The sequence below is a fragment of the Geotrypetes seraphini genome, chromosome 4 (assembly GCF_902459505.1).
Source record: "Geotrypetes seraphini chromosome 4, aGeoSer1.1, whole genome shotgun sequence".
Classification (NCBI taxonomy): Eukaryota; Metazoa; Chordata; class Amphibia; order Gymnophiona; family Dermophiidae; genus Geotrypetes; species Geotrypetes seraphini.
Genome location: NC_047087.1, coordinates 230,991,176 through 231,016,916, shown reverse-complemented (window position 1 = coordinate 231,016,916; position 25,741 = coordinate 230,991,176). Strand labels below are relative to the sequence as shown.

Genomic DNA, 25,741 nt, shown 5'->3' with positions numbered 1-25,741 from the left:
GGGGCATGCTGCCAAGACCCTCATCCACACTTTTTTGTCACTTCTCGCCTGGATTACTGCAACTTGCTTCTCGCAGGTCTTCCACAAAGCCATCCCTCTCCCCTTCAGTCTGCTCAGAAGTCTGCTGTATGCTTCATTGTCCATGCGTGTCATTATGCTCACGTTACTCCTCAGGTCGCTTCGTCATCTCCCTGCCCGCTTCTGCATACAGTTCAAATTCCTCTTGCTGACCTCAACATCTTTCCTGCCTTATCTCTCCCTATATGGTTCACAGTCATTTGCGCACGGGACAAAGCCGTGCCAACATTTGAGCCCAGACAATTGGGCGCAAGACTCCAGTGCGCTGCCAGAAAAGTTAATTTTAAAGAGCTCCGACGGGGGGGGGGGGGTGAAGGGGGAATCCCCTCAGTTTACTTAATAGTGTTTGTGCTGCCGTTGGGGGGTTGGAACCCCCCATTATAGAGCAAACTTAACTTTTTCCCAATTTTTTAGGAAAAAGTTAAGTTTTCTGTATAATGTGGGGGGTTGCACCCCCCCCAATGGCAGCGTGAACAGTATTAAGTAAAGTGGGGGGGTTCCCCCCCACACACACACACCCCATCAGAGCTCTTTAAAATTAACTTTTCCAGCAGCGTGCTGGAGTCTTATGCGCAACTGTCTGTGCTGAAATGTCAGCGCGGCTTTGTCCGGCTCGCTTATGTCCCATCACCCTCTATACTCCTCCCTTCCCACTCCGTCAAGCAAGTCTCTCTTGTCTGTTCCCTTCTCCTCTAGTGCCAACTCCTGACTCCGTTCCTTCTTGCTTGCTGCGCCATATGCCTGGAACAACCTGTCTGACTCGGTACGCTGGGCTCCATTTCTGGTGGCATTCAAATACAGGCTAAAAGCCCACTTTTTCGAAGCTGCGTTTAAATCTTAACCACACCAACTTATAACGCACCATATTTGTCTATCATCCCCTCTGTAGTCCCTGAACCTCTTTAACCTCTTCATCCCTTTCTATTTCCCTACTTGAACTGCATATATTTATTCATCATTTTTTGTCCAGTGTGTCTGCCATAATAAGATTGTAAGCTCTTTCGAGCAGAGACTGTCTCTTGCATGTTTAATGTACAGCGCTGCGTGCATCTGGTAGCGCTATAGAAATAATAAATAGTAGTACTTTAACTTATTAAAATTCTACAAATTGTAAAGAAAAAAAGTAAGAGCCTGTGACTACAGGCCACTGAATGTACTTGATGTGGATAAGATACCCTAAAGCTGTGATGCATATTGGTACTATATGGTTCATATTTGAACAATATGGAATATTGACCAGACCGTTCCTCTCTTTCACCTTCCTCACAGCAATCATTGCATAAGCCACTTCATTAGTTCTGACGGCTTTGCTCCTTTAACAATCTCATAGCTGGAGAACCTGTCGGGCTGGAACAAGGCATGTAATAACAAATCAGAAACATTGAAGTGAGAAATCAAGAGCCTTGAGGGTCCTAACCTACAAGAGGTGGCAGATTGTACGATTAATTCATTTGTGACCTTCTTCTTTCTGCGATACTAAGGTAAGTGTTTTTCAGAATTCCCCTCTCTGAGTCATTGTCTTATGTCTGCCAAGGGTACTGCCTTCCTTTTTTTCTCACTGCGGAGCTGCTGAAGTGCAGAGAGCTTCAGGCAAAACCATAGCTAGTATCATTTTGGTCACAGGGCTGGAATGTTTCAGCAGGGAGGCGGGCTCCCCGATAGCAAGCCAGCCAATCACTGCTCAGCTCCAGTGTATATAGAGAGTGCCGCTTCCTCTGCAGAGCAGAAACATTGCATCTCGCAATCAGGTAACAGAGAAGTTAGAAGGAAGAATCCTGCTACCACCCTTGAAAACTTCAATCCATCTTTGGTAAGTGCAGTGCCTTTATTTAAAGTGCCATTATATATCAAACTTCAGTATATGTGTTGTATAGCGCTGATTCATAGAATCATATGGCTGTTAAACTTAATCGTCAGAGAGGAAGAAGTACTGCATTGTTATTTCAGAAATAGAATTTCTTTTCAATATTAATTTACCATAAAATAGTACATTAAATATTGAGCTTCTTAAAGGTATTTGTATGCTTTTCTGCAAAATGATGGAATACTGGCACATCACTGTTTCAGAATTTTTCTGAAAGCAGTGATTCATCTGCCATTCTTAATAGTTATTGGTAGGATTTCAGAACATAAGCAAAGTAGACTATCACATTATATGATTCTGCTCAAGGTTAAAAATTATTATTATTATTATTTATGTATAATTTACCAAATGCTAACAGCCATTAAGAGAGTTTATTACAGGTTTGGACAATTTCCTGGAGGAAAAGTCCGTAGTCTGTTATTGAGAAAGACATGAGGGAAGCCACTGCATGCCCTGGGTCGGTAGCTTGGAATGTTGCTACTCTTTGAGATTCTGGAATCTTTTGTTACTCTTTGGGGATTCCAGAATCTTGCTGTTCTTTAGGACTCTGAATGGAATGTTGCTACTCCTTGGGTTCTGGCCAGGTACTAGTGATCTGGATTTGGCCACCGTGAGAATGGGCTACTGGGCTTGGTGGACCATTGGTCTGACCCAGTCAGGCTATTCTTATGTTCTTATCAGTGTGATGAGCTTCAGGGCATGTATTTCTTCCACATAAAACTAGCCCAGCAAGGGAAACCTGAGCTTCTCTTTTCAAAATTTGTTAAATGAGCAATTTTGCTTCCTGTATGTGTAAATTCATCTTCTTGTTTCTCTAATTTCTAAGATCCTTATGACACAAATCAGTTTTCATAACATCCTAAACACTCAGCACTGCCACAGCCATTTGTCCCCAAATCATTCTCTTAGACTTACAAGCAGACACCGCAATGTCTGCTTAAGTGCCAAATTCATGGTACTGTAAGGATGGCATATTGTACAGGGCAACCAGAACTTCTGTAATACCCCACCTTTTACAAAACCGCGAAAGCGGTATTTAACGCCGGCTGGAGGACTGAATGCTGCGCACTGTTCCCAACACTCATAGAGTTCCTATTCAACTATATACTATGTATGTTAACCTGTCACCTGTTCTGAGCTCGTCGGGGAGAATGGAATAGAAAATGAAATAAATAAAATTTATGTTTCAACAGATAAGTTTGAAAAACCTCTTTTTATGCAGCCTATGTTGGTTTCTCTCTTAAGATCCAATAGTGAATTGTGGTTTAATTTACTTAAAGTTCACTTCAGGACAGAATTATAAATTATAAAGGCGACTGATCGTGAATCAGACAGATGGGTTTCATTCTGTACAGCCTGTAGAAGGAATGTGTGCTATCAGCTATTATTACAGACAATTATTGGGAGCATGCAGATTATCCAGAGGCCCGTTGGTTCTGCTGCATTGCTGAAGTGTTCACATAGTATATTAAAGAATGATTTGGTACAGGAGAAAAATTAGTGACCTTCTGATCTATAGGCAGCATCTTTGCGGATTAACCAGCAGTAGATACTTTTTCCTATTCCTGCAACTCTGGTTCTTTTCTTCTGACTTTACAGAGGCTACGTTCTATAGTCTTTTGTACAAATGGGATGTTGGGCTCAGTTCACACCTTGTTAGTAGCTCAGGGGCTAGGGCTACCATATGGCTCCAGAAAAAGGAGGACGGATTGAGACATCCGGGTTTTACTTCCATTGAAAATAATGGAAGTAAAACCTGGATGTCTCAATCTGTCCTCTTTTTTTCTGGAGCCATGTGGTAACCCCACTCAAGGCAAGTTACATTGAGATATAGTAGGTATTTTCCAGTCTCTGGAGGACTTAGTCTAAAAAGGGGTCCCCAAAGTCCCTTCTTGAGGGCCAAATCAGTCGGGTTTTCAGGATTTCCCCAATGAATATGCATTGAAAGCAGTGCATGCATATAGATATCATGCATATTCATTGGGGAAATCCTGAAAACCCGACTGGATCCAGCCCTCAAGGAAAGACTTTAGGGACCCCTGGTCTAAAACAATGGATGGTTATATGGCATGCCCAAGACCACAAGGAACAGTAATTAGATTTGAGCATGGTTTCCCTGATTATCTCATCCTGCTGCTACCGGTATAGCCATTGGGCTACTCCTCTACATTCTTTGAGCACAGCCCATTCCCTTCGTATTTTCACAACTCTTTAATACAGGGGTTCCCAAGGGAAATCCTGAAAACCCGACTGGATTCGGCCCTCAAGGAGGGACTTTGGGGACCCCTGCTTTAATATGTTTCCACTATACGCCAGAAAACCTCTGACTTCCAAGAGAATCAGATCCACAACTGAGCATGGCTGTGATGAAATAAGGGCCGTCTGACACTTCAGTAAGCTTGTGACCCAAAATCCAAACACTACTGATCAGCACAAAGATGGCTCACAGTGGCCAGTCTGTAAAATGGGGCTGTCCAAACTTTTCAAGAGAAGGAGCAAATAGGATATTTGAAAGCATTGAGAGGACCAATAGGGACAGTGTCCATTCATATTTGATGAGAAGTGGGGAAGGGGGGGCGGGGAGAGTCCCATCAGAGTCTAATGGACAGGGAATGGGAATCTATCCCTGGAGTCTACTGCGTGTGTCCCCGTGTTGCGTTGCCATCTTCTGCGGGTGGAGCCTGGGACTTCTCCCCTTCCCAGCCTTGCTGCTGTTTCAAATGAAAAAAGTAAAACTCTCTCCAAAGTCAGGATTCAACCAACAGGTAGGAAAAGTAGGAGGTGGGGCAAAAAATTAACTCTGGTCTGCATTTGGGGCATGAACCATAGTTTGGGGATGCCTGCAGCAGAATCTAAGGGCTCCTTTTACGAAGGTGCGCTAGCGGTTTTAGCGCACACTATAGCGCGCACTAGCCGAAAATCTACCGCCTGCTCAAAAAGGAGGCAGTAGCGGCTAGCACAAATGGCAATTTAGCGCACGCTATTTCGTGCGTTAAGGCCCTAGCGCACCTTCTTAAAAGGAGCTCTAAGTTGCAGTAGGACTCATTGGTCTAGTGTGTGCTAGTGGGTATAAAGGGGACAGGAATGGGACAAGTATATCGCTGTTTTGAGGTTACAGCCCTAAGAATCTCTGAATTCTCTTTTTACCTTCTCTCTGCCACTGTCTTTTAGGACCTTGACCAAGTCTTTTCCCTCCTTCTGTTTTTCTAACTTTAGCAAGCCATGTTCAGAAATTGAGGTGTTTTAAATGCCCTTCAACAAATTTTGCAAGATCTATGTCCTTGCTTTATAACTGAAGTCCGAAGTCTGGTTGACCAACCTAAGAATAAGCCAAAGATGTTGTGTATCAGAGCTATTGAGACCACACTTTCCACCTTTAATTGTGACCAAGAGCACAGCTTTCCTAAGCGATCCCTTTCTTGACATTTACCAAGGACAAAGAATAGAGTTTAACAGAAAATCTCTTGACTTATTCTTTTCACTTTTTTATTTCATTTCAGATCAGAGTACACAGGGTAAACAAAATCACCAAACACAATGAAGCTACTCATCGTCTTAATGGCAATAAGCTTCTTCACCACAAGCCTGGGACTGGTAAGTTCTGCCAATTGGTTGAACTAGAATTCTTCACCTGCACTTCATAGTTCTGTATTTTTTGTTAGAAAGTTTGTTCGGTTATTATGTTTTCATGTATGACACATCACAGCCAGTCTTGACTGGTTTTAACTCTCTTAACTTGGGTCCTACTGAAAGATCCAGGAATCCTAGAAATATTGGCATAAAATGTACAGTACAGTAGTCTTTTGCAAACTTGATGGGGTTATGTCTTTTACATTTTAAAATTTCCAGGAATTTTAGGAGTCCAGTCAATATTGTTCCAAGAGCTCTAATCACAATTAATAATAGCAATTTTTTAAAAATCATAGCTAGCTGCCAGCATTAATGAGATGATACATTTTAATTACTACACATGTGCCATACATTCAAATGATTTTTATTGATGTCCTTACTTTACTGGTCCCAGCATAAAGTTCAGTTTTATGCAGAAAAGGATGTTGACTGAGGCACCATTTTTAGTAGAGCGGTTAATCTTGAAGCTGTCAATGAAATCTATAAAATAAGTAAAGTTTAATTGACATTTTTCACAGAAATGGAGAATTTGAGTATATTTCCATTACACAAAGTTACATTATCAGAATGTTTATAATGGAATGCTATATTATCCCATGCTATTTCTGTTCATTTTTCAGAATCACAGGAGTAGAATGTCAGACAGGCTACGATCGAGTCATAAACAAGAAGGTAAATGATCATGTTATTTCCTGTTACTTTCAATTTGATTTGTTACTTGTCCTCAGTGGGAAAATCTATAAGATGCTCAGGGTTTTCAAGTCTGCTTGCTGGCCAGTCTCAGTGCTTAATCTAATCTTGTAATTCCACAGTTTGCTTTTGGGTGCTATGCACCCAGGCACTTCCTGAACTATTTTGAAATCATTCCAGGAGATCTCTAGAATTCTGAATGCCATCGGAGTTTAAAAAAAAAAAAAAGTGTTTTCAATCTAAGCTAATTCTGCCATTATTATTTTTTTAAATGGCATTTTATTTTAAAAATTAGTTTCTGGATTAGCATGATGGCCATGGAGTTTAACTTGTCATGCAGTGTGGAGGCCCTGAGTTCAGTTCTTAATTTGGGCTTTCCAGTTCTTGGACTAGCCTAGACTGGTGATTCTGTGAATAAAAGAAGAAAGGGGAAATAAATCTTAGCTATTGTTCAATGATGACATCTACTGGCCAGAAAGAGTGCACACAAGGAGGATAATTTTATAACAGGGCTCCTTGGCTGGGAAGGCATACATACAATGCATATAAGTTGCACCATTTTATTCAAACAGTACTTGTTGAAAGCCGACATTGTATCTCCCCTCCCTTCCCTTCATCCAATAGCTCTGGCATGCCTATGATTGACACACTGCTTAAGGCATTGCTTTTCTCGGCACATGTGCACATTTATGCCTCATTCTGGTGTATTCTGCGCATGTGCTGATCACTATCACCAGCATCTCATACAAATTTAGCAAACCTTCGCTACTCTCCACCAACCTCAGTTGCATGCACAGTTTTTTTTGAGAATGGCTCGCCTTTTTGAAATTGGTACAGTTAACGGCTGCGACAGCGGCCCTTCGGTTTTTACAGCAAAGTTTTGAGAATCTAGCCCACGGTTCTTGAAGAGAATATGGACGTAGGCTGGGATTGGGATGTTATTTATGGGGGAAACTCCTTGAAACAGCATTAAGTGAAACGTGAATTCAGGTCAAAGTCCCCGAAGCTATTTATGAGATGAGTATATGAGCATTTTTGAATGATTTATAGTTTAAAAAGAAATACTTGAATATTTGAGATGTGGAAGGATTGACTGCATTTCAGTAAAGTGATTGAAACAGGACCAATGAGAAGGTTGGCTTTGATAACTTTTATATCTCAGCTGTTTGTTATAAGTAAAGCCGCTGCGGTCTGAAGAACTAAGAGATTTAAGGATAATAGTGGGATACGAATTGACTGTATTGAGAGCCCTGCATTTACGATATACTGAGTGCCTTTAAGTTTAGTTAATTGGTAACATAAATATGGCACACCTAACTGTAAGCAGAGAGGTGTGTAATTGTAAGTATTGTGTAAGATGTGAATATAAGTGCTAGTTACACGCTATGGAATTGTGCACACTTTGTGCTTTCTTTTGAGTGTGTTCACCTCCAGACAACTTTGTAATGTAAAATATGGTAATAGAATCAGTGGCGTAGCAAGGGTGAGAAGCGCCTGGGGGCAGTGGTGTCCCTCCCCCACCCTCTTCTCCACCCCCTACTGCCGCATGCCCCTTCCCTTCCCCCGTAACTCTAACATTCCTGGTGCGAGCAGAAACCCCCAACCTGCTGCTCGCGCCAGAGTCGTCTATTCCTCCGACATCACTTCCTAGGCGTGGGACAAGGAATTGACGCCAGAGGAAGAGCCGATGGTGGCGTGAGCAGCAGGTCAGGGTTGCTGCTCACGCCACTCACTTTAAAGAGGTACGAAGGAAAGGAAAGGGCGCACATGTGTTAGGGGGGGGGGTAGGGAAGTAAGGGGTGGCAGAGAGGAGGACAGGTGCCGGCGCCCCCCACCAAGACAGCGTCCAGGGTGGACCGCCCTCCCACTACTGAATAGAATTACCCCCATTCTGGGACACTAGTCAATGTGACTGCAATAGTTGGACTATGTGGGGACTAATAAAAATCTAGGGCTACTTGTTTTGGCTGAAATGGTAGCACAAAGGACCTGTTCAACAGTCCAATTTGTTTTTTTTAACTGCTTTCTTCTTTCAAAGGCACGGAGCACTATGCTCCACAGTTCCAAGTATTCTTGGGGAGAATTTCAGTTCCTCCAAGGTTTCAAATCGGCAAGGCCATGGTGTTTCTTTAAACAACTTCTTAGGGCAGGGAGACAAAAGCTGTCGTACAGGAGGCTTCTGCCTAGGACAGGACAATTTCAGGTGCTGTCAAGTTACCCATTTCCATGAAGGAAGCTTTTTGGCCAGTCCTGGTTTTGAACTTCCACCTTACAGCAGCGTGGGATTTATAGTCCCTGATTATATCCATTGAAATCCATGCTAAGCGTCCCATAACGCATCATGATAGGTTTGTAGGAAAACCAGGTCTGGCATAAAATCTTCTTGTTGGAACTGGGTAAACTTGGCAGCTCTGATAAATATCATCCCCATGGAAGAGTCTCAGCATCTTCAGTTTCACAACAAAACCACACCAAAGCATTGATTTTCTGTTTAGTACTATCTAGTCAGGAATCACTTGAACTTCAAGATGTTCTGGATTAAAAAGTAAGCTAATGAATTGGTTATCCATTGCCTCTTTGTAAGCTTTTCTTTATTCCTTTAATTTTTTTCTACAGGTTGTAACTGTTTAAATGGAGGGACTTGTAAGACTTATCCTTATACTCAGAGGTATCGCTGCCTATGCCCAATGGGATTTTATGGAGCAAACTGTAACATAGGTAAGAGGTTGAATGTGTACTTTTCAGACTTTCACTCCCAGAATTAGAGCACACAAAAGCATGGGATTTCTAATTAGTTTACATTCCCAGAGAATTCTATGTCAGACACCTTAATGACTGTAAAGAAAAAAAACAACATAGTTTATAAAAAGGTAAAGAGTGGCCATCAGGCTAATCCAGAAACTAATTTTTAAATAAAATGTCATTTTTAAAATAATAACAATTGTATATGAACCAACTGATGCAGATTAAACTTCTATTACCAGACCTCAAACACCCAGGACACTATTTATTTTATTTTGTGTCCTTGCTGGGGTGACGTGTTCACTATCGGTCTGGTTTCATTAATTTTAGTGCAGGTAAGACCCAAATTAACCAATATAATGCTATAATTAAATTATTAAGAAGAGCACTTAGCGTATAGCCTGATGGCTACCCAGCCGTTTCACTGGAAAGTTTCTTCAGGGGCTGATACTCTTCAAAAATCCTAATTATCTCATATTGTTGTATGGATCCGATTCTTATGGAAAATCTCCCCGCACCACTATTTTTGAAGAGTATCAGCCCCTGAAGAAACTTGCCTGTGAAAGGGCTGGGTAGCCGTCGGGCTATGTGCTAAGTGCTCTTCTTAATAATTTAATTATAGCACCACATTGGTTAATTTGGGTCTTACCTGCACTAAAATTAATAAAATCAGACCGATGATGAACACGTCACCCCAGCAAGGACACGAAATAAAATAAGTAGTGTCTTGGGTGTTTGAGATCTGATAATAGAAGTTTAATGTGCATTATTTGGTTCATATACAATTGTCATTTTGAGTTTCGATGAACAAACTGTTCTTTCCATAGTCAGTCTGGACTATCCAATACCATTTTTTTTATAATGGCAGAATTAGCTTAGATCTTGGAAGATGGCATTCTAGAATTCTAGAGATCTCCTGGAATGACTCCAAAATAGGCCAGGAAGTGACTGGGTACCTAGCACCCAAAAACAAGCTGTGGAATTACAAACTGCATATGAATCAACTCTCTTACCCATCCCCACTTCCCAGATTGCTGCTTCTGATTCATTCTAGGGGGAAATTCTCCTTCAGGCCCATAGCTGCCAGCTCACACTCTGTGTGTACTCATACAGTTTCACATGAAAGCCGACAGCTTCTTGAGAAATTATCATGATGGTCACTCAGGCCTGTGCCGGAAGAGACTGGAAGATGTGCTCAATTCCCAGTCCCTGTGAGCGAAGATCCACATGCTTTCAATGAGTTTTGTAATTCAAGTTCCAAAATTCAAACATCTCAATCTTTCCACAAAACAAACCAAAAAAAATCCTAATACTATCTGTGTCTCTTTCCTTTTTTCAGACATCAGAGCTCAGTGCTATAATGAAAAAGGCCAAGATTACAGAGGAATAGCATCAGAGACTTTCCACGGGAGTAAGTGTTTGCCCTGGAATTCCCCCCTGCTGCATGAGGAGATGTATAATGCTGGCCGGAGAGATGCTGTGAAGCTTGGGCTAGGAGACCACAACTACTGCAGGTAATTAACTTTCCTAGTGACGTTTGAGGCTTGCCTGCAAATTATATTATCATGGCTCTGGACACAATTTATTCTGGGCTCAACAGACTTTCTTGTGTCTTCGCTTTTATCACCATAAATTATTTGTCAGATATTCTCTCTCAAACTTTATTCTGTTTTCTCCTTTCTTTCTGGATACTGGTTCTGTTTAAGTTGTCTTAAGTGCTGCCATTGTTTGTTAAAAATCCACAAGCTGAATTGTGAGACTGAGATGATCCAAAGATAGAGTCAGGTGCACTAAGGATGATCTCACATTTTTGTGTCTATGGGAAATGCTTAGTAATACATAGGCATCTAAGTTTAAAGAAATGAACCTGTCATGATGGTGGGGGGGGAGGTTCTTAAGTTCCTTGTTAACATACCTTTGTAAATGTCAGTGTCCCACATTTGGCACATTAAGAGTTAGCCCAGACTTTTTAATGTCTACAAACCGCTATCCCATTTATTCTATGACAGCGCACTTAAATTTAAAGAATACTAGAACATATGGAGTTCAGGAAGTGGCTTAGTGGTAAGAGCTCTTGCCTCAGCACCCTGATGTTGCAAGTTTGATCCCAGCCTGCTCCTTTGTGACTCTGGGCAAGTCACTTAGGTACCACATGTGAGCCTGCCAGGAAAGGTTACTTGATTACTATCCAATGAAGTGTAAACCGCTTTGCATAAATCTCTTTATGAAAAGGCAGAAAATAAATAAATGCATCAATGTATATTTGCATACAAGTGCTAGTAGAATTGGCACTGTTCTATCATTTAACCACACAAATCACTTTGCATATAAATGCAAGGGGGGATGGGTGGGTCTAACATTAACACGCATAACTTGCATAGTTTGATAAATTACATACAGGCAGATGTGTCGCATTTAGAGATGCCCACATACCCCAGCCATAGACCTTGCATACGTTTGTGCCTCAATGAAAGCATGCCAACTTTATGGTGTATAAAGTGTTCTTACAGAATAGGGCTCACAGACCACAGAAAGTGTACTTTTAAATTGAGGCATTTGGTTACAGAATAGCCACCTATTTCTCTTGCAAACCAATAATCCATTCTACGTTATGAACTATACTCTGCCTTTTTTCTGATCCGCCTTGAGCAGGAGTAGAGGTTGTGAGCTCAATTCCCTCTGTATTTCCTTTTGACTCTGGACAAGTCACTTAACACTTCATTGCCCTAGGTACAAAATAAGTAACTGTCTAAAATACATAAACCACTTTAATTGTGTAAACCGCACTGAAGAAGCATTATATCAAGTCCCATCCCCTTTACCCCTATATACAAGTTTTGTACAAGTTCATTCACATAAGAGCTTAAATTAATACTTGGGTGTAGAGAAGTCTGGTGAACTGTTTTGTATCAGTGAGCGACTGAGAATTGAATGTGGGTCTCTGAATTTTACAGTTCTGTGCTCTGTTCTCTAAGTTTCTCCAGTTTTAATTCTGACTTATACTATTTTATGGCTAAAGTAAGTTTACTAAGTCATTCTACTATTTCCAGGAATCCTGATGGAGCTAGCAAACCCTGGTGCTATTATCAGGCTCGGCTAAAGATTGTGTCCATGCACTGTGACATTCCAACTTGCAAGACAGACAGCGAGAGTGGTAAGGACTTAGTTTTGATCACGTTTTCAAGGTAGAACCAGTAATTGAAAAAGAGTACACGTCTCCCTCCGAATTCGCAAGGGTTAGGGGCAGAGCTGGCCCGCGAATAGGGAAAAACGTGAATAACTTTTAGGGACGACTCTGACCCACCCCCCCACCTCCCTCATGCGTCCCGGACCTCCCCATACCTTACCTGGTGGTCTAGCGGGGCAGGAGCGTTCTTCCTATGCTCCTGCCCCGTGCAGAGCCGTCAACAAAAATGGCTGCCGTGAGTTCCCGTTGTAGTCTCATGAGACCATGGGAACTTACGGCAGCCATTTTTGATGGCTGCTCTGCATGGGGCAGGAGCGTAGGAAGATCATTCCTGCTCCACATCACTGCCAGACCACCAGGTAAAGTCTGGGGAGGTTTGGGAGGCAGGGATGGATCAGAGGCAGCCTTTAAAACTAGGAGGCAAACAATCGTGAATAACCGAATTTGTGAGTACTAAACCCGTGAATTCGGAGGGAGAAGTGTACAATAAATCATTAAAAAATACTATTCAATCCGTTATCATATCAGTTCATATGAAAAGATGTTTTTGTAAGGGATTTTGGCATAAGCTTAAGATATTAGAAATATTTTGAGTGTCCCTTGAGGGTTTGTCTTGATTGTGATTTGCTGGATCAGATTTTGCACTCCCCAGCTGTTGGGAGATATTGCAGAGGTGACACTCATCCCAATCTTCACAGAATGAAGATGCCTAAGTGCCAAGATAATTGTGCACCCCAAGTTATTCTATTAAATAGTATGTAAGAGCAAAAGGGAGGAGCATAGCCATGTCTCCACCCTTATGCATACAACTTATAGAATACTGTCATATGTATGCACAGATCATGGCATAGTTAGGCACACTCACTTAAACCTGCTACCTACCTGGTGTACAATGTGCACCTACTATTGTGAAGAAAAAAGGGAAGAAAAAAAAAAAGAATCTCCATAGCATGAGGGATGTAGAAGGAAAGTGCAGCCAAAATTACAAAGCACCCAGAAAAATAATCCCAAGAAACCAAAGATGTTTAATAACCTACTTATTAAAAATAAAAAAAAGTTCACAAAGACAACTGAACTCTATTGTAGGCGATGTGCAGTAAAAAAAAAAAAAAAAAAAAAAAAAAGGATCCAGCACAGCTGTACAATTGTTCTGTCTATAACAGATGTGTCTTCAGGATATATATGGACTCCTGAGGAAGGCTAGTATTGATGAAACACAGACTGTGTTGGGTCCTTTTTTTTTTTTTTTTTTTACTGCACATCATCTACAATACAGTACAACTGTCTTTATGACTTTTTGTTGTTAGTGGGGTTTTTTATTTTAAATAAATGGCTTATTAAACATCTTTGGTTTCTTGGGATTATTATCCTGGATCCTTCCAGGTGCTTTGTAGTTTTTGCCCCATTTTTCTGCACTTAATATTGGGCACACATATTTGGGTTTACGTTGGTATTCTATAATGGAATCTGTGTGCACAGATGCTGTTATAACATTTGTGCTCAGTGCACCTCAGTGTGGCGCTTGACATGTGGTGCCTAGTTATAGAATTACCCCCTTTGTGACTGGATTTGGGAGCAATGATTACCAGGTTACTGATTACCAGGTGTTTGACCCTGGCTGAGGTCTGCCTCTGCAATAACTGAGCTAGGTGAGTTGGGAGTGAAATTGCCAGGTAGCTATAGGTAAAATGACCCAGAAGCCCAAAAGTGCATGAAGAAAGTTCTAGTCCCCTGCTCACCTACTCTCCTCCAAAAAAAATATTCCTTTAAACGGGATAACTTATTCTAAAGATAATCCAGAGTAGAATAAAAGCTTAAAGAATTCAGCAATTAAGAACAGTATTGTATGTTTTTCAGCAACAACCTGTGGCCAGAGATCACATAAACTTTTCAGAATAGTTCAAGGAAGAAGTACCCCTGTTGAATCCCAGCCTTGGATTGCTACCATCTTCCGGCACTCCAGGAAATACCATCAAGACAGCTTTATATGTGGTGGAAGTCTTATCAATCCATGTTGGGTAGTGACAGCTGCACACTGTTTCCCTGAAAGGTAAAAAAACCAATGATTTTTATACTGTATTTCACTTCTGTAGAAGTCTGATCAGGCAGCCAAGCTGTTTTTATATATCCATTCTAATTTGTAAGCGCAAGAGTATCAGTGACTTTCTGTGATTCAGAAAAGAGAACCCAACTAACCAAATCTCCAATCAGTAAAGCTGTAAGAGTGTACTTACTTCGCCTTTTTTCATCAAGATTTATGAAAGCTATTTCAGCAGATTTACCATTCTAAGTCAGACCAAAAAGAGAGGCAATTGAAATACACCCACAGGATGTCAACTACTTTATCAACACATTAGACCTTTCAGAAGGAATGGGGGGAGGAGGGAAATGCTATAAAGGATGCCAAAAGTTAGACACCAAGATGCAGTGAGCTAATCCCTATTTCTATAACAGTATCTGGTTGTCTAGATACCATTTTGGAATATTAGCATGAGTCAGCATTTATGCATCGACAATGAGGTGACATTTAACTCATGTCAATAGAAGGTGTAAATAAACACACCTAAATGTGGCTGTACCGTTTGGGCCATGGTCTATATATGATGCCTAAAATAACATAAGAATAGCCTTACTGGGTCAGACCAAAGGTCCATCAAGTCGAGTAGCCCGTTCTGATGGTGGCCAATCCAGGTCACCAGTACGTGGCCAAAACCCAAAGAGTAGCAACATTCCATGCTACCGATCCAGGGCAAGTAGTGGCTTGCCTTATATCTTTCTCAATAACAGACTATGGACTTTTCCTCCAGGAAATTGTCCAAACCCTTCTTAAAACCAGCTACGCTATCCATTCTTAACTACAACCTCTACAACTACAACATTCCAGAGATTAACTATTCTCTGAGTGACAAAATATTTCCTCCTATTGGTTTAAAAGTATTTCCCTGTAACTTCATCAAGTGTCCCCTAGTCTTTGTAATTTTTGACGGAGTGAAAAATCGATCCACTTGTACCCGTTCTACTCTACTCAGGATTTTGTAGATTCTCCACTCAGACATTTGTAGGCGTTTAGTGTGAGTCTATAAAATGTCTCTGAAGTTAGGTGTGGTTTATAGACTTACATTTAACACCCATACTCATGAGTTAACATATAGGCACACCTATTTTGGGTAATGAAAAACAGTTGTGTGCAGATTGAGCGTAATCTATACTTTCAATTAGTGAATCAACACTTAAATTAGTGAATTATTTAGTTACTGTTAGTGCAATTGATTTAGTTTTTTTCTCTTGGCTTTCCTTTTTGAGCTGTTTAATGAAGGAATGGCCAGTGAGTTAGACTATATTTAATTCTCACAAACTATCTGCTGGTAAAGTTTATAACTGGAGCACAGAAGTGTATAGGGAAGCAGCTGGATAAGACTCTTTTAAATGCAAAAATTGAACTGTATTTGGTCAATCTTTCATTCAGCACAAAGCCAGAAGACTATAACATTATTCTTGGAAACTCTAAACTGGATGAAACTGACCATGACAAAGAGCAAAGATTTCAAGTGCAGAAGATTATTCTTCATGAGGACTACACCGACGAAACTGGAGCATATGTCAATGATATTGGTAAGTGCTACCAGAATTACAGTGGTTAGACGAAACAGGAGAAAGTCGAATTCTGGTTTTAAAGCTATTGATCAACATGCATTCTGGGATTCACAGCCCTAAAGTTTCTAAAAATACAGAATCATAAGTTCAGGAACACTGAGATGGGAATTAAAATCTAAGACTACATTCAATCTTCTTTGTTGATTAGGAACTATAAGGTAATTTTATAAAAGCAGCATTTCATGCATTCAAATAAGATCTTAAAAAAATAGCCTAAGTATGCATGAATAAAAGTAGGTGCTCAGAAAACACAGACCTATTTTTATGTGACAACAGAAGAAGACAATGGATCAGGAAGAGCAAATTTTTATTAGAATAGTCCAAAATGGCTACGTTTCACCTTTGGCAGACTGCTTCAAGGACAGAGACTAAAGAGTATTCTAAAGGTACACTTCCCCTCAATGGAGCAGTGGCAAAGACCCAGTATTTTGGATGGGCCCTTCCACACACATACATACCCTCTGGAAATATTTTTTTAAATACACTTTTTTTTTTACACCCATCCAACATCTCCCCTCTCCTCCACAGCATTCTGCCATCTGCTCTCCTGTCTCTCAACCCCGTTCCTCCCCGGTATACCTTACATGCGTCCCTGGCACCTATAGCAATTCATTTGTGCTGCCAGCACCAGCCCCGAAAGCTTCTCTGCCACATCCAGCCTTTGATAACCTCACCTCCTGTTTCCTGTCTGGAGGGATGTAGAAGAGGGAAGCTTTCAGGGCCATCACCGGCAGCAAAAATGAATTGTTGGCACTGGGAACGCATTTAAGTATACTGGAGAGGGTCAGGGTTGAGAGAGGGGGGAAGGAAGATGCTGGGACACCAGAGAGAAGAGAGGAGAGAGAGCAGTCTTGTGCCATTGCTGAGTGGGCTTGTGCCCTCCCAGGCCAACAAAAGGATCACTGGCACCAACCATGGTGTAACTTTGTATGGGAGTTTACAAATAGGGTATTTTATAAAGGAACATGTCTTTATAAAACAGGTGTAACATGTGACTTTCTTGCTGAGGCTCCCTACTAGAAAATTGTCGGCCACTCTCACTTATAAATCAGAGAACAAATTCATGCCAAGTTTGTATTGAATTACCAGACCTCAAATACCCAAGGCACTACTTAAAGAATCTTTCATGCCCTTACTGGGGTGGTATATTCATCATTGGTTTTGGTAAAATGACTTGTGCTGTAAATATTTTTTTAAATATTTTTAATATTGATTCCAATAAATATAAAATGCATAAGGTGCAAGAGGAAGGAAAGCACTTATCTTTTGAGGCTCCCTACTAGAAAATTGTCCTCCATAGTAACACAGTAAATGTCAGCCACTCTCACTTATAAACCATTATGAGACATAACCTTCACTAACAATATCACAATTGGAAACTGAAAAATATAGGCAAGTTGGAGGAATGCAGAAAATGTTGTGCTCTGTAAGCAGATCCTGCAGTCTATCTGAGATGCCATTGAATATAACTGTAATAATGTGCTCATTAATGAAGAGATTGGTTTATTCATTAGCCTTGTTATTTTATCTAGCCCTTGTAAAAATCAGATCTGCCTCTGGCTACTGTGCAGTGGAGAATGACTATGTCCAAACTATCTGCTTACCACCATCAAATCTGTCCTTGAAAAATGGCTACGAGTGTGAAATAGCTGGTTATGGGCAACAAGATAGCTGTAAGTAAACCTTTTGGGCTCTGTTATCTTAGGAAGCCATTGTTTTCAATGAATATAGCCTTTAGTCATTCCTATGCCATAATCCAGTGCTTCTCAGCCCTCTTCTGGAGATGCACCTAGCCAGACAGGTTTTCAATATTTCAATAATATTCATGAGGTAGATTTGCATACAATGGGTGTCTTTTATATGCAAATCTACCTCATGCATATTAATTGTGGGAATCCTGAAAACCCAACTGACTAGGTGCATCTCCAGGAAAGGATTGAGAAGCACTGCAATAATATATGCTCACAAATCCTTGTAATGTTGGGGAGGGGGGCAACGAGGGCCGCAATCCAGTCGGGTATTCAAGATTTCCCCACTGAATAGGCATGAGATCTATTTGCATGCACTGCCTCCATTGTATGCAAATAGATCTCGTGCATATTCATTGGAGAAATCCTGAAAACCTGACTGGATTGCGGCCCTCGTTGCCCACCCCTGGTAGGACATACTACAAAAACTATGATGTTTAGGATTTTAAGCAGCTTGAAGTATTCTTAAGCAGTTACCAATTTTTAATTTCTATGTAAAACTATAAAATATAGAAATTCTATTTGTTCACAAATGTAAATGAGTAAATGAAGATCATCGTGCCTTATTAAAACAGGGAAAAAATGATCCAGTCATGTAGATTTAGTTTGAATTTCTCAAGAAAAACAGAGTTACATTTCCCTGGTGTAATATGAAGATAGGCAGAGCTTGGTCTTCTGAACATGGAGTTCTATGGCCAACAGTAAGCAAGGCATGAGAGGAAATGGATCTGGGTATCATTACTACCGTGTTTCCCTGAAAATAAGACAGTGTCATATTAATTTGGGGTCCATAAAACGCACTAGGGCTTACTTTTGGGGATGTCTTATTTTTCTCATGTACAACAATCATCTCTCCCTTCCTCTCCTCCACCCCAATTCTTCCTCTTTTCATTCGCCCCCCCCCCCCCCATGTGCAGCATCTTTCTTCCCCTCTCACCCATCCCTTTGTGCAGCATCTTTCTATCCCACCCTCCGCTCCAAGGCCTCCTAAAGTAGCAGGGGTGGGGGTTGCTGAATCGACGAGTCTGATTTTTTTTTTTTTTCAGCAAATCAGGCAGCACTAGTGTCAAGGATGGAGTCAGGGAGTGTCAGGGACATTCGTGGGGGGGCTTCATGGGTCAATCTTAACTAGGGCTTATTTTTGGGGTAGGGCTTATATTAGGAGCATCTTTTAAAATTATGCTAGGGCTTATTTTCAGGATAGGTCTTATTTTCGGGGAAATAGGATAATTTGGTCAAGAGAAAAATGAGAGAGTGCATGTTGTCAACCTCACTGGACTACAATATGCACAGCTCTAGTGTGTGAGCATATGTTTATTGTAATACTGCACAGAGTTTAACGTAATTGTGTTGCACATTTGCAGCTGACTGGTTCTACTCTCAAATACTGAAATCAGCAAGAGTGCAGTTGATTTCGCAACACCTGTGCAGATCCGAGGCATATTATGGAAAACTGATCACTAGCAACATGTTTTGTGCTGGCGATCCCCAGTGGAAAGTTGATGCTTGCAAGGTAAGATTTCATTTACACATTTGCCTCATGATTATTTGTTGTATTCAGATTTCCATGAAGACCCCTCAATCCCTAAAGAAGTGCCCAGCTGTCATACTTAGCCTCTGATCTTGACCAGGAATATTATGTCATATTATATCTATACTGTATACCACCTTCCTCATAAAAAGCCTGAAACAAGGCAATTTACATCAATGAAAATAGTACAGCATTCCAAAACAGCATAATCATCAATAAATATATAAAATACAATAAGACTTTTTTTTAAGTCATGCATTATGGGGTAATTTTATAAAGACTTTCAGGTATAAAGCATGTGGAAAATGACTAGTAAAATGGGTGTAAATCTTGATACCTAAATTAGACATGGATCCCTTACTTATTCTATAACTGCGCATGTAAATTGAAGGAACACCTCTGATCTGCCCATGACCCTCCTATGACCGTGTCTCCTTTTTGGAACTGTGCATAAAATTTACACACGGATCCTAGGCCTAAAAATACACATGTAAATTATAATTAATTCCAAATAGCACCAATAATTGCTTGTTAAAATCCCATTTATTAGAGCTAATTGGCTCATTATTTAATTTAGGAATACACCCAAATTTACACACAATTTTTTTGCACTTTTTATAGAATTATGAGGTATATGTTTTGCAAATTATCCTACCTGTGACTGCAGGTGTCTCCCATACCTCTTTCTGATAGATTGGAACAATATTCAAAAGCCTAGTTTGAACATGAAAGAGAAAACATTTCTCTTTCTTATACTTGTCTTAGGGCTAGATTCACTAAGGCCACGGATCCGATCTGTGGCCAGGGGGATGATTCTCAAAGCGTCCTCATGCAAATGAGGGCGATTGGAGTCAAACCCCAATCGACCACAGGGATTGCTGAAGAGCGATCCCGACACATGCACAGCCCATCTTCTTTGCCTGTAGATGGTCTGCGTATGTTTACAGAGCTTGAAACTTGAGGGGTTTTTTTTTTTTTGCTTTTTTACTTCATGAGCCTGTGATTTTAACCCGCTTTAAACCCACAGGTTAAAACCACAGGCTCGCACTGTGGGGAAGGGCAGGAGAGTCAGGGCAGAGAGCAGGGCAGTCGGAAAGGACTTGAGCGACCAGTCCTCAGCAGTCGGTGTTCATGAAATTTGTTTGTGAATCGTTGCCTTTCTACATTTGCATGCCATTCCCCCTCATTTGCATGAGCGGATCGGATCGGGCACAGATCGGGAGAAGATTAGTGTATCGGGTCAAGATCGTAAAGTGGTCGGGACACGATTAATGTCCTTAGTGAATCTAGCCCTTAGTTTATTTCCAGTTAACCAGTTACAGCTTTGATGGTATAGGAAAAAGGGAGACACAGTGGCATAGTGAGAGTAGGAGGTACCTAGGGTAGTCCACCGCCCCCTCCCACTTTACTACGCCACTGGACACGCTGCATATTCATGTATATGCCTACTCCCAGAATGCTTTGGGGTTTTCATCATTGTACAAGGACTTCTCATATCATACATGTTTCTTCAGATAAAAAATACATATTTTGTGTATATATTTATATTTAAAGATGTGTTTTTCTCATTGGTTATGGATGCAAAAATGAAACTGATAATCTCTCATCTGGTGTTTTACAGGGAGATTCTGGCGGTCCCCTGAGTTGTGAACATAATGGCAATATGCATCTCTACGGCGTCATCAGCTGGGGGGACGACTGTGCTAAGCAGAACAAGCCAGGGGTATACACCAGAGTCACTCATTACCTACCTTGGATCAACTCGCACATGAATGGAGACAATGTTTTTAAAAGCAGGAATTTTTACAAGTGACTTTGAGCAGTGAATCATGGTACTTGCCTCACTTGTAACCAGGAGCTCCCTGGAATATGAACACATCAGTTCCATGTTTTGGAGACGAAACTTCATGGAAAGGAACCTTATTATCCAGTTTTCCCTGGAGGCTCTTCAATTTATCTTATCTTAGATGACAGTAGTACTATGAATTCTCCGTTGGGAGCATGGACTCTATCTACTGTACAAACAATGCATGCTGGAATCTAAAGAACAGAATAGGATAGAAAGGAATGGACTAAAGATTCTTTTATCTGAGGTGTTTCTACGTTTGCACGTCTCATGTTTTATATTCACAAAATCAGTCATCTCAGTTTTCGTAAACATAGGCCAGAGTGCCTACAGCAGCAAGTGTAATGGTGAGATATCATTGCCCAATTATTAGTCAGATATCTTGAACCATCTATGAGTGACCATTGAATCTGGTCACCAAACGGCCAGTGCTGTTGCTCCATTTCCCAAAAACAAGTGATTCACTGCTGTGAATTATCAAACAAGTCATTCCAGTGTAATCTGCACTGAAGAAAGCCACAGCATGATGGCTGTTGCAATTGTCTGGGTAGGTAGAACCGACATTTCAATCTGCACAGAAACTATTATTATTTAACATTTAAATAGCAAATTAGGATTGTTTGTCTCCAATGCAGATAATTCTACATTTCAGGCCGCATTCTACAAATGGCATCCTACCACCGTCTAACGGACCAATCAGGATGCACGATTTAAAAAAATAAATCGATGGAACGGACGCCTACAATGTAGACATTATTTGCATGCATATGGAGACATCTAGGCATACCTATGGACGCCTAAAGCTGGCGTAGGCATGGTTTATGCCGGAAGTGGCCTAGGCGCTTCTCATAGGCATGAGTCAGATGCCTTAAATGTAGGCCTGTAAAATGCTAGGCTACATTTAAGGCATCTGTAGAAGAAAATAGATGCGGTTCTGGATGCAGTGCCTACCAGTGATTGACATGTGGCAAGCAATCATTTTGCAGGCGCCTACCGCAGCAGATGCCGTTTTCAGAATCAGGCCCTTCGTGTTTATTTGAGTTTGAGCACACGAATCAGTACTGATATTTCTTACATTTTTTCAAGTGTTACCAACCACTAATTTATTTTACAGATCTTACTAGACTGTAATTTTTTTTATATATATTTTACTGGAACAGACTTTTTTTTTTTTAACATTAAATATACTAATGAAGGTCCACTTCTTGGCAAAATATGACAAAAGGGAAGAACCATTATTTGATTTTAAATAAGAATTTGTTGGCGTTTCTACAACTTTATTCCAAGCATGTGGAAGTCATGTCGTACAATCTAAAAAGGTGACCAGTTTGGTACTGTTAGTGGGCAATAGTTCCCAGTATACAGAGTCACATCTAATGAACTCTCTCTACTAGAGGGTCATTTTATAGAATAGTGTTTCTGCACTCAGGCGCTTATAAAATTGCCCTGGTATCAACACGTATAACATACTGCCTTCCTGTATGTGATATGTCTAGGCATTCCTGAGGGTGGAGCAGAGGTGGGCTTGGCACTTATAGAATATATGCATAATTGCCAGTTCTTATGGCACATATACCCTAGAGTGAAATGCATATAGCTAAATCTTTAAGGAAAGAATTTATTCGCTAATGAAGTATTTGAGGGGTTTCCAGCTCACTGTGCCAATTAACAATGTACCTATTAGTTGCCTCATTTTTACATAATTTTTATGAGGGCTGGATCCTCTACATTTAATATTTAATAAGTATTTTACTTAAATATGTAACTTAATTTATTGGTTTGTATAAGTTGTTTAATGATAATAAAATTTTATGTTTATATTCTTTTTCGGTCTGTTGCCTCTGTTGTATGCACATTTTCTTTCTGTGTAAGGGGTAGGTAAGAAGTGTATTTTAGTTCTTTTTAGATATAGTGGAATTAGAAAAGATACAAAGAGGAGCAACCAACAGGGGCATTTTTCTCACTAAAACGTCCAAGTGCCGATTTTCAAAACAATAAAGTTAGACGTTCTGAAGGGAAAACATCCCACAACATTCTAGCTAGTAAAGGAGCATGTTAGAAGCGAGTTTAGGGTAGGCTTTGACCTAGATTGGCCACTGTTGGAAACAAGATACTGGGCTTCATGGACCTTCAGTTTGTCCCAGTGTTCTTTTTTTTCCTAAGAGTTTATTAAAAAAATGCAAAAATAAACCCAATAAACAATGCAACCAATAGCCCATATTATCACACCCTCCCATCCAGCCAAAAAGTCATACCGGGAGTCTTCAGTACGAGACGAAACAGTCCAAGTCAAAACAGAACCCACCCACACCCTCCCAGTCCCCATCCCCCCACCCCATGTATGTGCGGAGAACAAAATATGAAACACAAGAGCAGCTGGGTGAGACCACTAGGGAGCCGACGACCACTTAATGTAGGGGTCCCAAACCTTCAAAAACAAAGAGAGGCGATGGTGCATTAGAGCCATCAATTTAGACATATGAGAAATAAAAGCTAATTTCTCCAATAGATGCTGCCTAGTGGGTGGGTGAACCTGCTTCCACTGCGCAGCCAGCAATAGTGTGAACACATGAAAAGCCAAATTCTGACAGGAAAGTGGCAGCGCCCCATGTGGCATTTGCAATAAAGCACTGCCCATAGATTTACGAATGGTCTTGTGAAAAATTACAGAAAGAATATCAAACATTATAGACCAATAGGGGACCACTTTAGGACAATCCCACCAAATGTGCAAAAATGTACCTTGTTGCCCACATTGCCTCCAACACAAGTCAGATGTCTGCAAGTGAACCGGTGTAAGATACCACTGGTAAAGCATCTTGTATTCATTTTCCACCAAGGAACTAGCAATTGAGGGGCGCAACAAGTGTTTGAAAAGATTGGCCCACCATCTAGGAGCAAAGATCCGCCCCAACAAAGTCTCCCAAACCTGTATATACTTAATAGGTGGGGCATTTTGGGTAGTGAGTGCCTTATAAAACTGAGTAACACAGCCACGACCACAACTTCCACTCATGGCCCATTCCAACAAGATCTCCAGGAGCAGCAACTCACCCAGGGCCCTATGCCGGAGAAAGTCACAAGCTTGGCGATAACGGAAGAAATCTAGATCCCCCAAATCGTAGGTCTCCCTTAAGTCCAAGTAGGACAAAATCTTTCCCTCCTCAAGAAAATCTCCCAAGTGCACAAGACCATGAAGTGCCCAAGCTTTAAATTGTGGGTCCAGTCAACCAGGCAAAAACCCCTCTGCCACTCACAGCAGCGTAGACAGAAAATAGCACCGACTAGGAAGTAAGCGAGTCCGAGTATGGGCCCAGATGGTGAAGTTAAGAGAAAGGAAAGGGTTAGAGGCTCTCAACAAAGCCCGGGCCTCCGGCAAAGACAGCCAGGGAAGCACTACACATAAATCATCAGCTATATGCGGGTGCTCGATCTTGACCCAGCTTTTAGAGCGAGCTTTACACCAAGTTAGAAACACCTTCAATTGGGCTGTGACATAATATCGCTTCAAACAAGGAACACCCATCCCACCTTGGTCTCTAAATTGGTATAGCACACTCCGCAGTGGCCTACTTTTCCAAATATATTGAGACCGTTTCCTAAAAAGCCTGTGAAAAAATTCATCCGAGAGTGGAATTGGCAAGGCCTGAAATAGGTATAAAAGTTTCGGTAAAACCATCATCTTCACGCTCTGGATACGTCCAAACCAAGAGATAGAAGAGGCCTCTCATTTATCAAGATCTGCCCAAAGGGACTTAAGCAAAGGAAGGAAATTCAATTCATAGAGAAACTGAGGGCTAGCAGTGATATTAACCCCAGGTACTTAATGCATTTAGCTGCCCATTTAAAAGGGAACCGGAGTTCCAGCTGAGCCCTATCTCCCAAAGATACCATAAGGTTGAGAATCTCAGACTTATCCATATTTGTCTTAAAACCAGACACCTGGCCAAAATGCTCAAGTTCTGCTACTATCCCCGGGAGAGAGACTACCGGACACGTAACAGTAAATATAACATCATCTGCAAACAGCAGCAACTTAGTAGAGACCTCATCATGAGAAAAGCCCCTGATGTCCTGGTGGAACCGGATATGACTAGCAAAAGGCTCAATTGCCAAGGCGAAAAGAAGGGGGTGACAGAGCACACACCTATCGAGTCCCCCGCCCCAGTTCAAAGGACTCTGTATATCCACCATTGATCAAAAGTGCAGCCAATGGCTTAGTATATAACAATTGCACCCACGAGAAAAATTGTCCTCCTATGCCCATAGTTGACAGAGTGCTCAGCAAGTATGGCTAATAAACCCTGTCGAAGGCCTTCTCAGCATCAATCCCCAATAACAAAGTGGGAGGGCCTCCCTGCTGTGCCAACCGGATCAAATGCAGCAAACGACGGATATTGTCAAAAGACTGCCTCCCTTCTATAAATTCGGCTTGGTCATCACGGACCAGACATGGCATATGGTGTTGCAAATGGCGAGCTAGGATTTTAGTAAATAGCTTATAGTCAGTGCCCAACAGCGAGAAAGGCCTATATGAGTCACAGCTAGCCAGATCCTTGCTAGGCTTTAATATGAGAATAACCCCGGCCAAGTGCCACGAATGAGGCAACTCTCCAGCCACCCCAAGGCTATTAAACATGGCGGTGAAGGGGCCCACCAATAGATGTTGAAACTGCTTATAAAAGTGATTAGAAAACCCATCCAAGCCGGGAGCTTTACTATTAGCTAAAGTCAAAATGGCCCATAGGGTTTCCTCCTCCGTTATTGGAGC

The 25,741-nt window shown here is 41.2% G+C and overlaps 1 protein-coding gene and 1 long non-coding RNA gene across 4 annotated transcripts in view; one reads left to right on the top strand and one right to left on the bottom strand.

The window, feature by feature from the left end:
• Window positions 1–1,495: 1,495 nt before the first annotated feature.
• Window positions 1,496–22,795, top strand: PLAU (plasminogen activator, urokinase). Of its 2 annotated transcripts, none has more exons than XM_033943558.1 (11): window positions 1,496–1,559; window positions 5,443–5,536; window positions 6,193–6,244; window positions 8,879–8,980; window positions 10,344–10,518; window positions 12,055–12,158; window positions 14,049–14,241; window positions 15,658–15,803; window positions 17,378–17,518; window positions 18,958–19,106; window positions 20,746–22,795. In XM_033943558.1, the coding sequence occupies exons 2-11, from the start codon at window positions 5,480–5,482 to the stop codon at window positions 20,935–20,937; spliced, it is 1,311 nt and encodes a 436-aa protein (XP_033799449.1). In that variant the 5' UTR covers window positions 1,496–1,559; window positions 5,443–5,479; the 3' UTR covers window positions 20,938–22,795. The 2 variants fall into 2 exon arrangements, with proteins under 2 accessions (XP_033799449.1, XP_033799448.1); XM_033943557.1 differs by lacking the exon at window positions 1,496–1,559 and adding an exon at window positions 1,809–1,888.
• The window catches only part of LOC117360017, a 43,124-nt gene continuing 22,830 nt past the window's right edge, over window positions 5,448–25,741 (bottom strand). For both annotated transcript variants that reach the window (XR_004539344.1, XR_004539345.1), the window contains exons 2-3: window positions 14,107–14,234; window positions 5,448–6,052 (exon numbers count right to left, since the gene is read on the bottom strand). This is a non-coding gene — a long non-coding RNA (uncharacterized LOC117360017). The remainder of the gene's footprint in view (window positions 6,053–14,106; window positions 14,235–25,741) is intronic.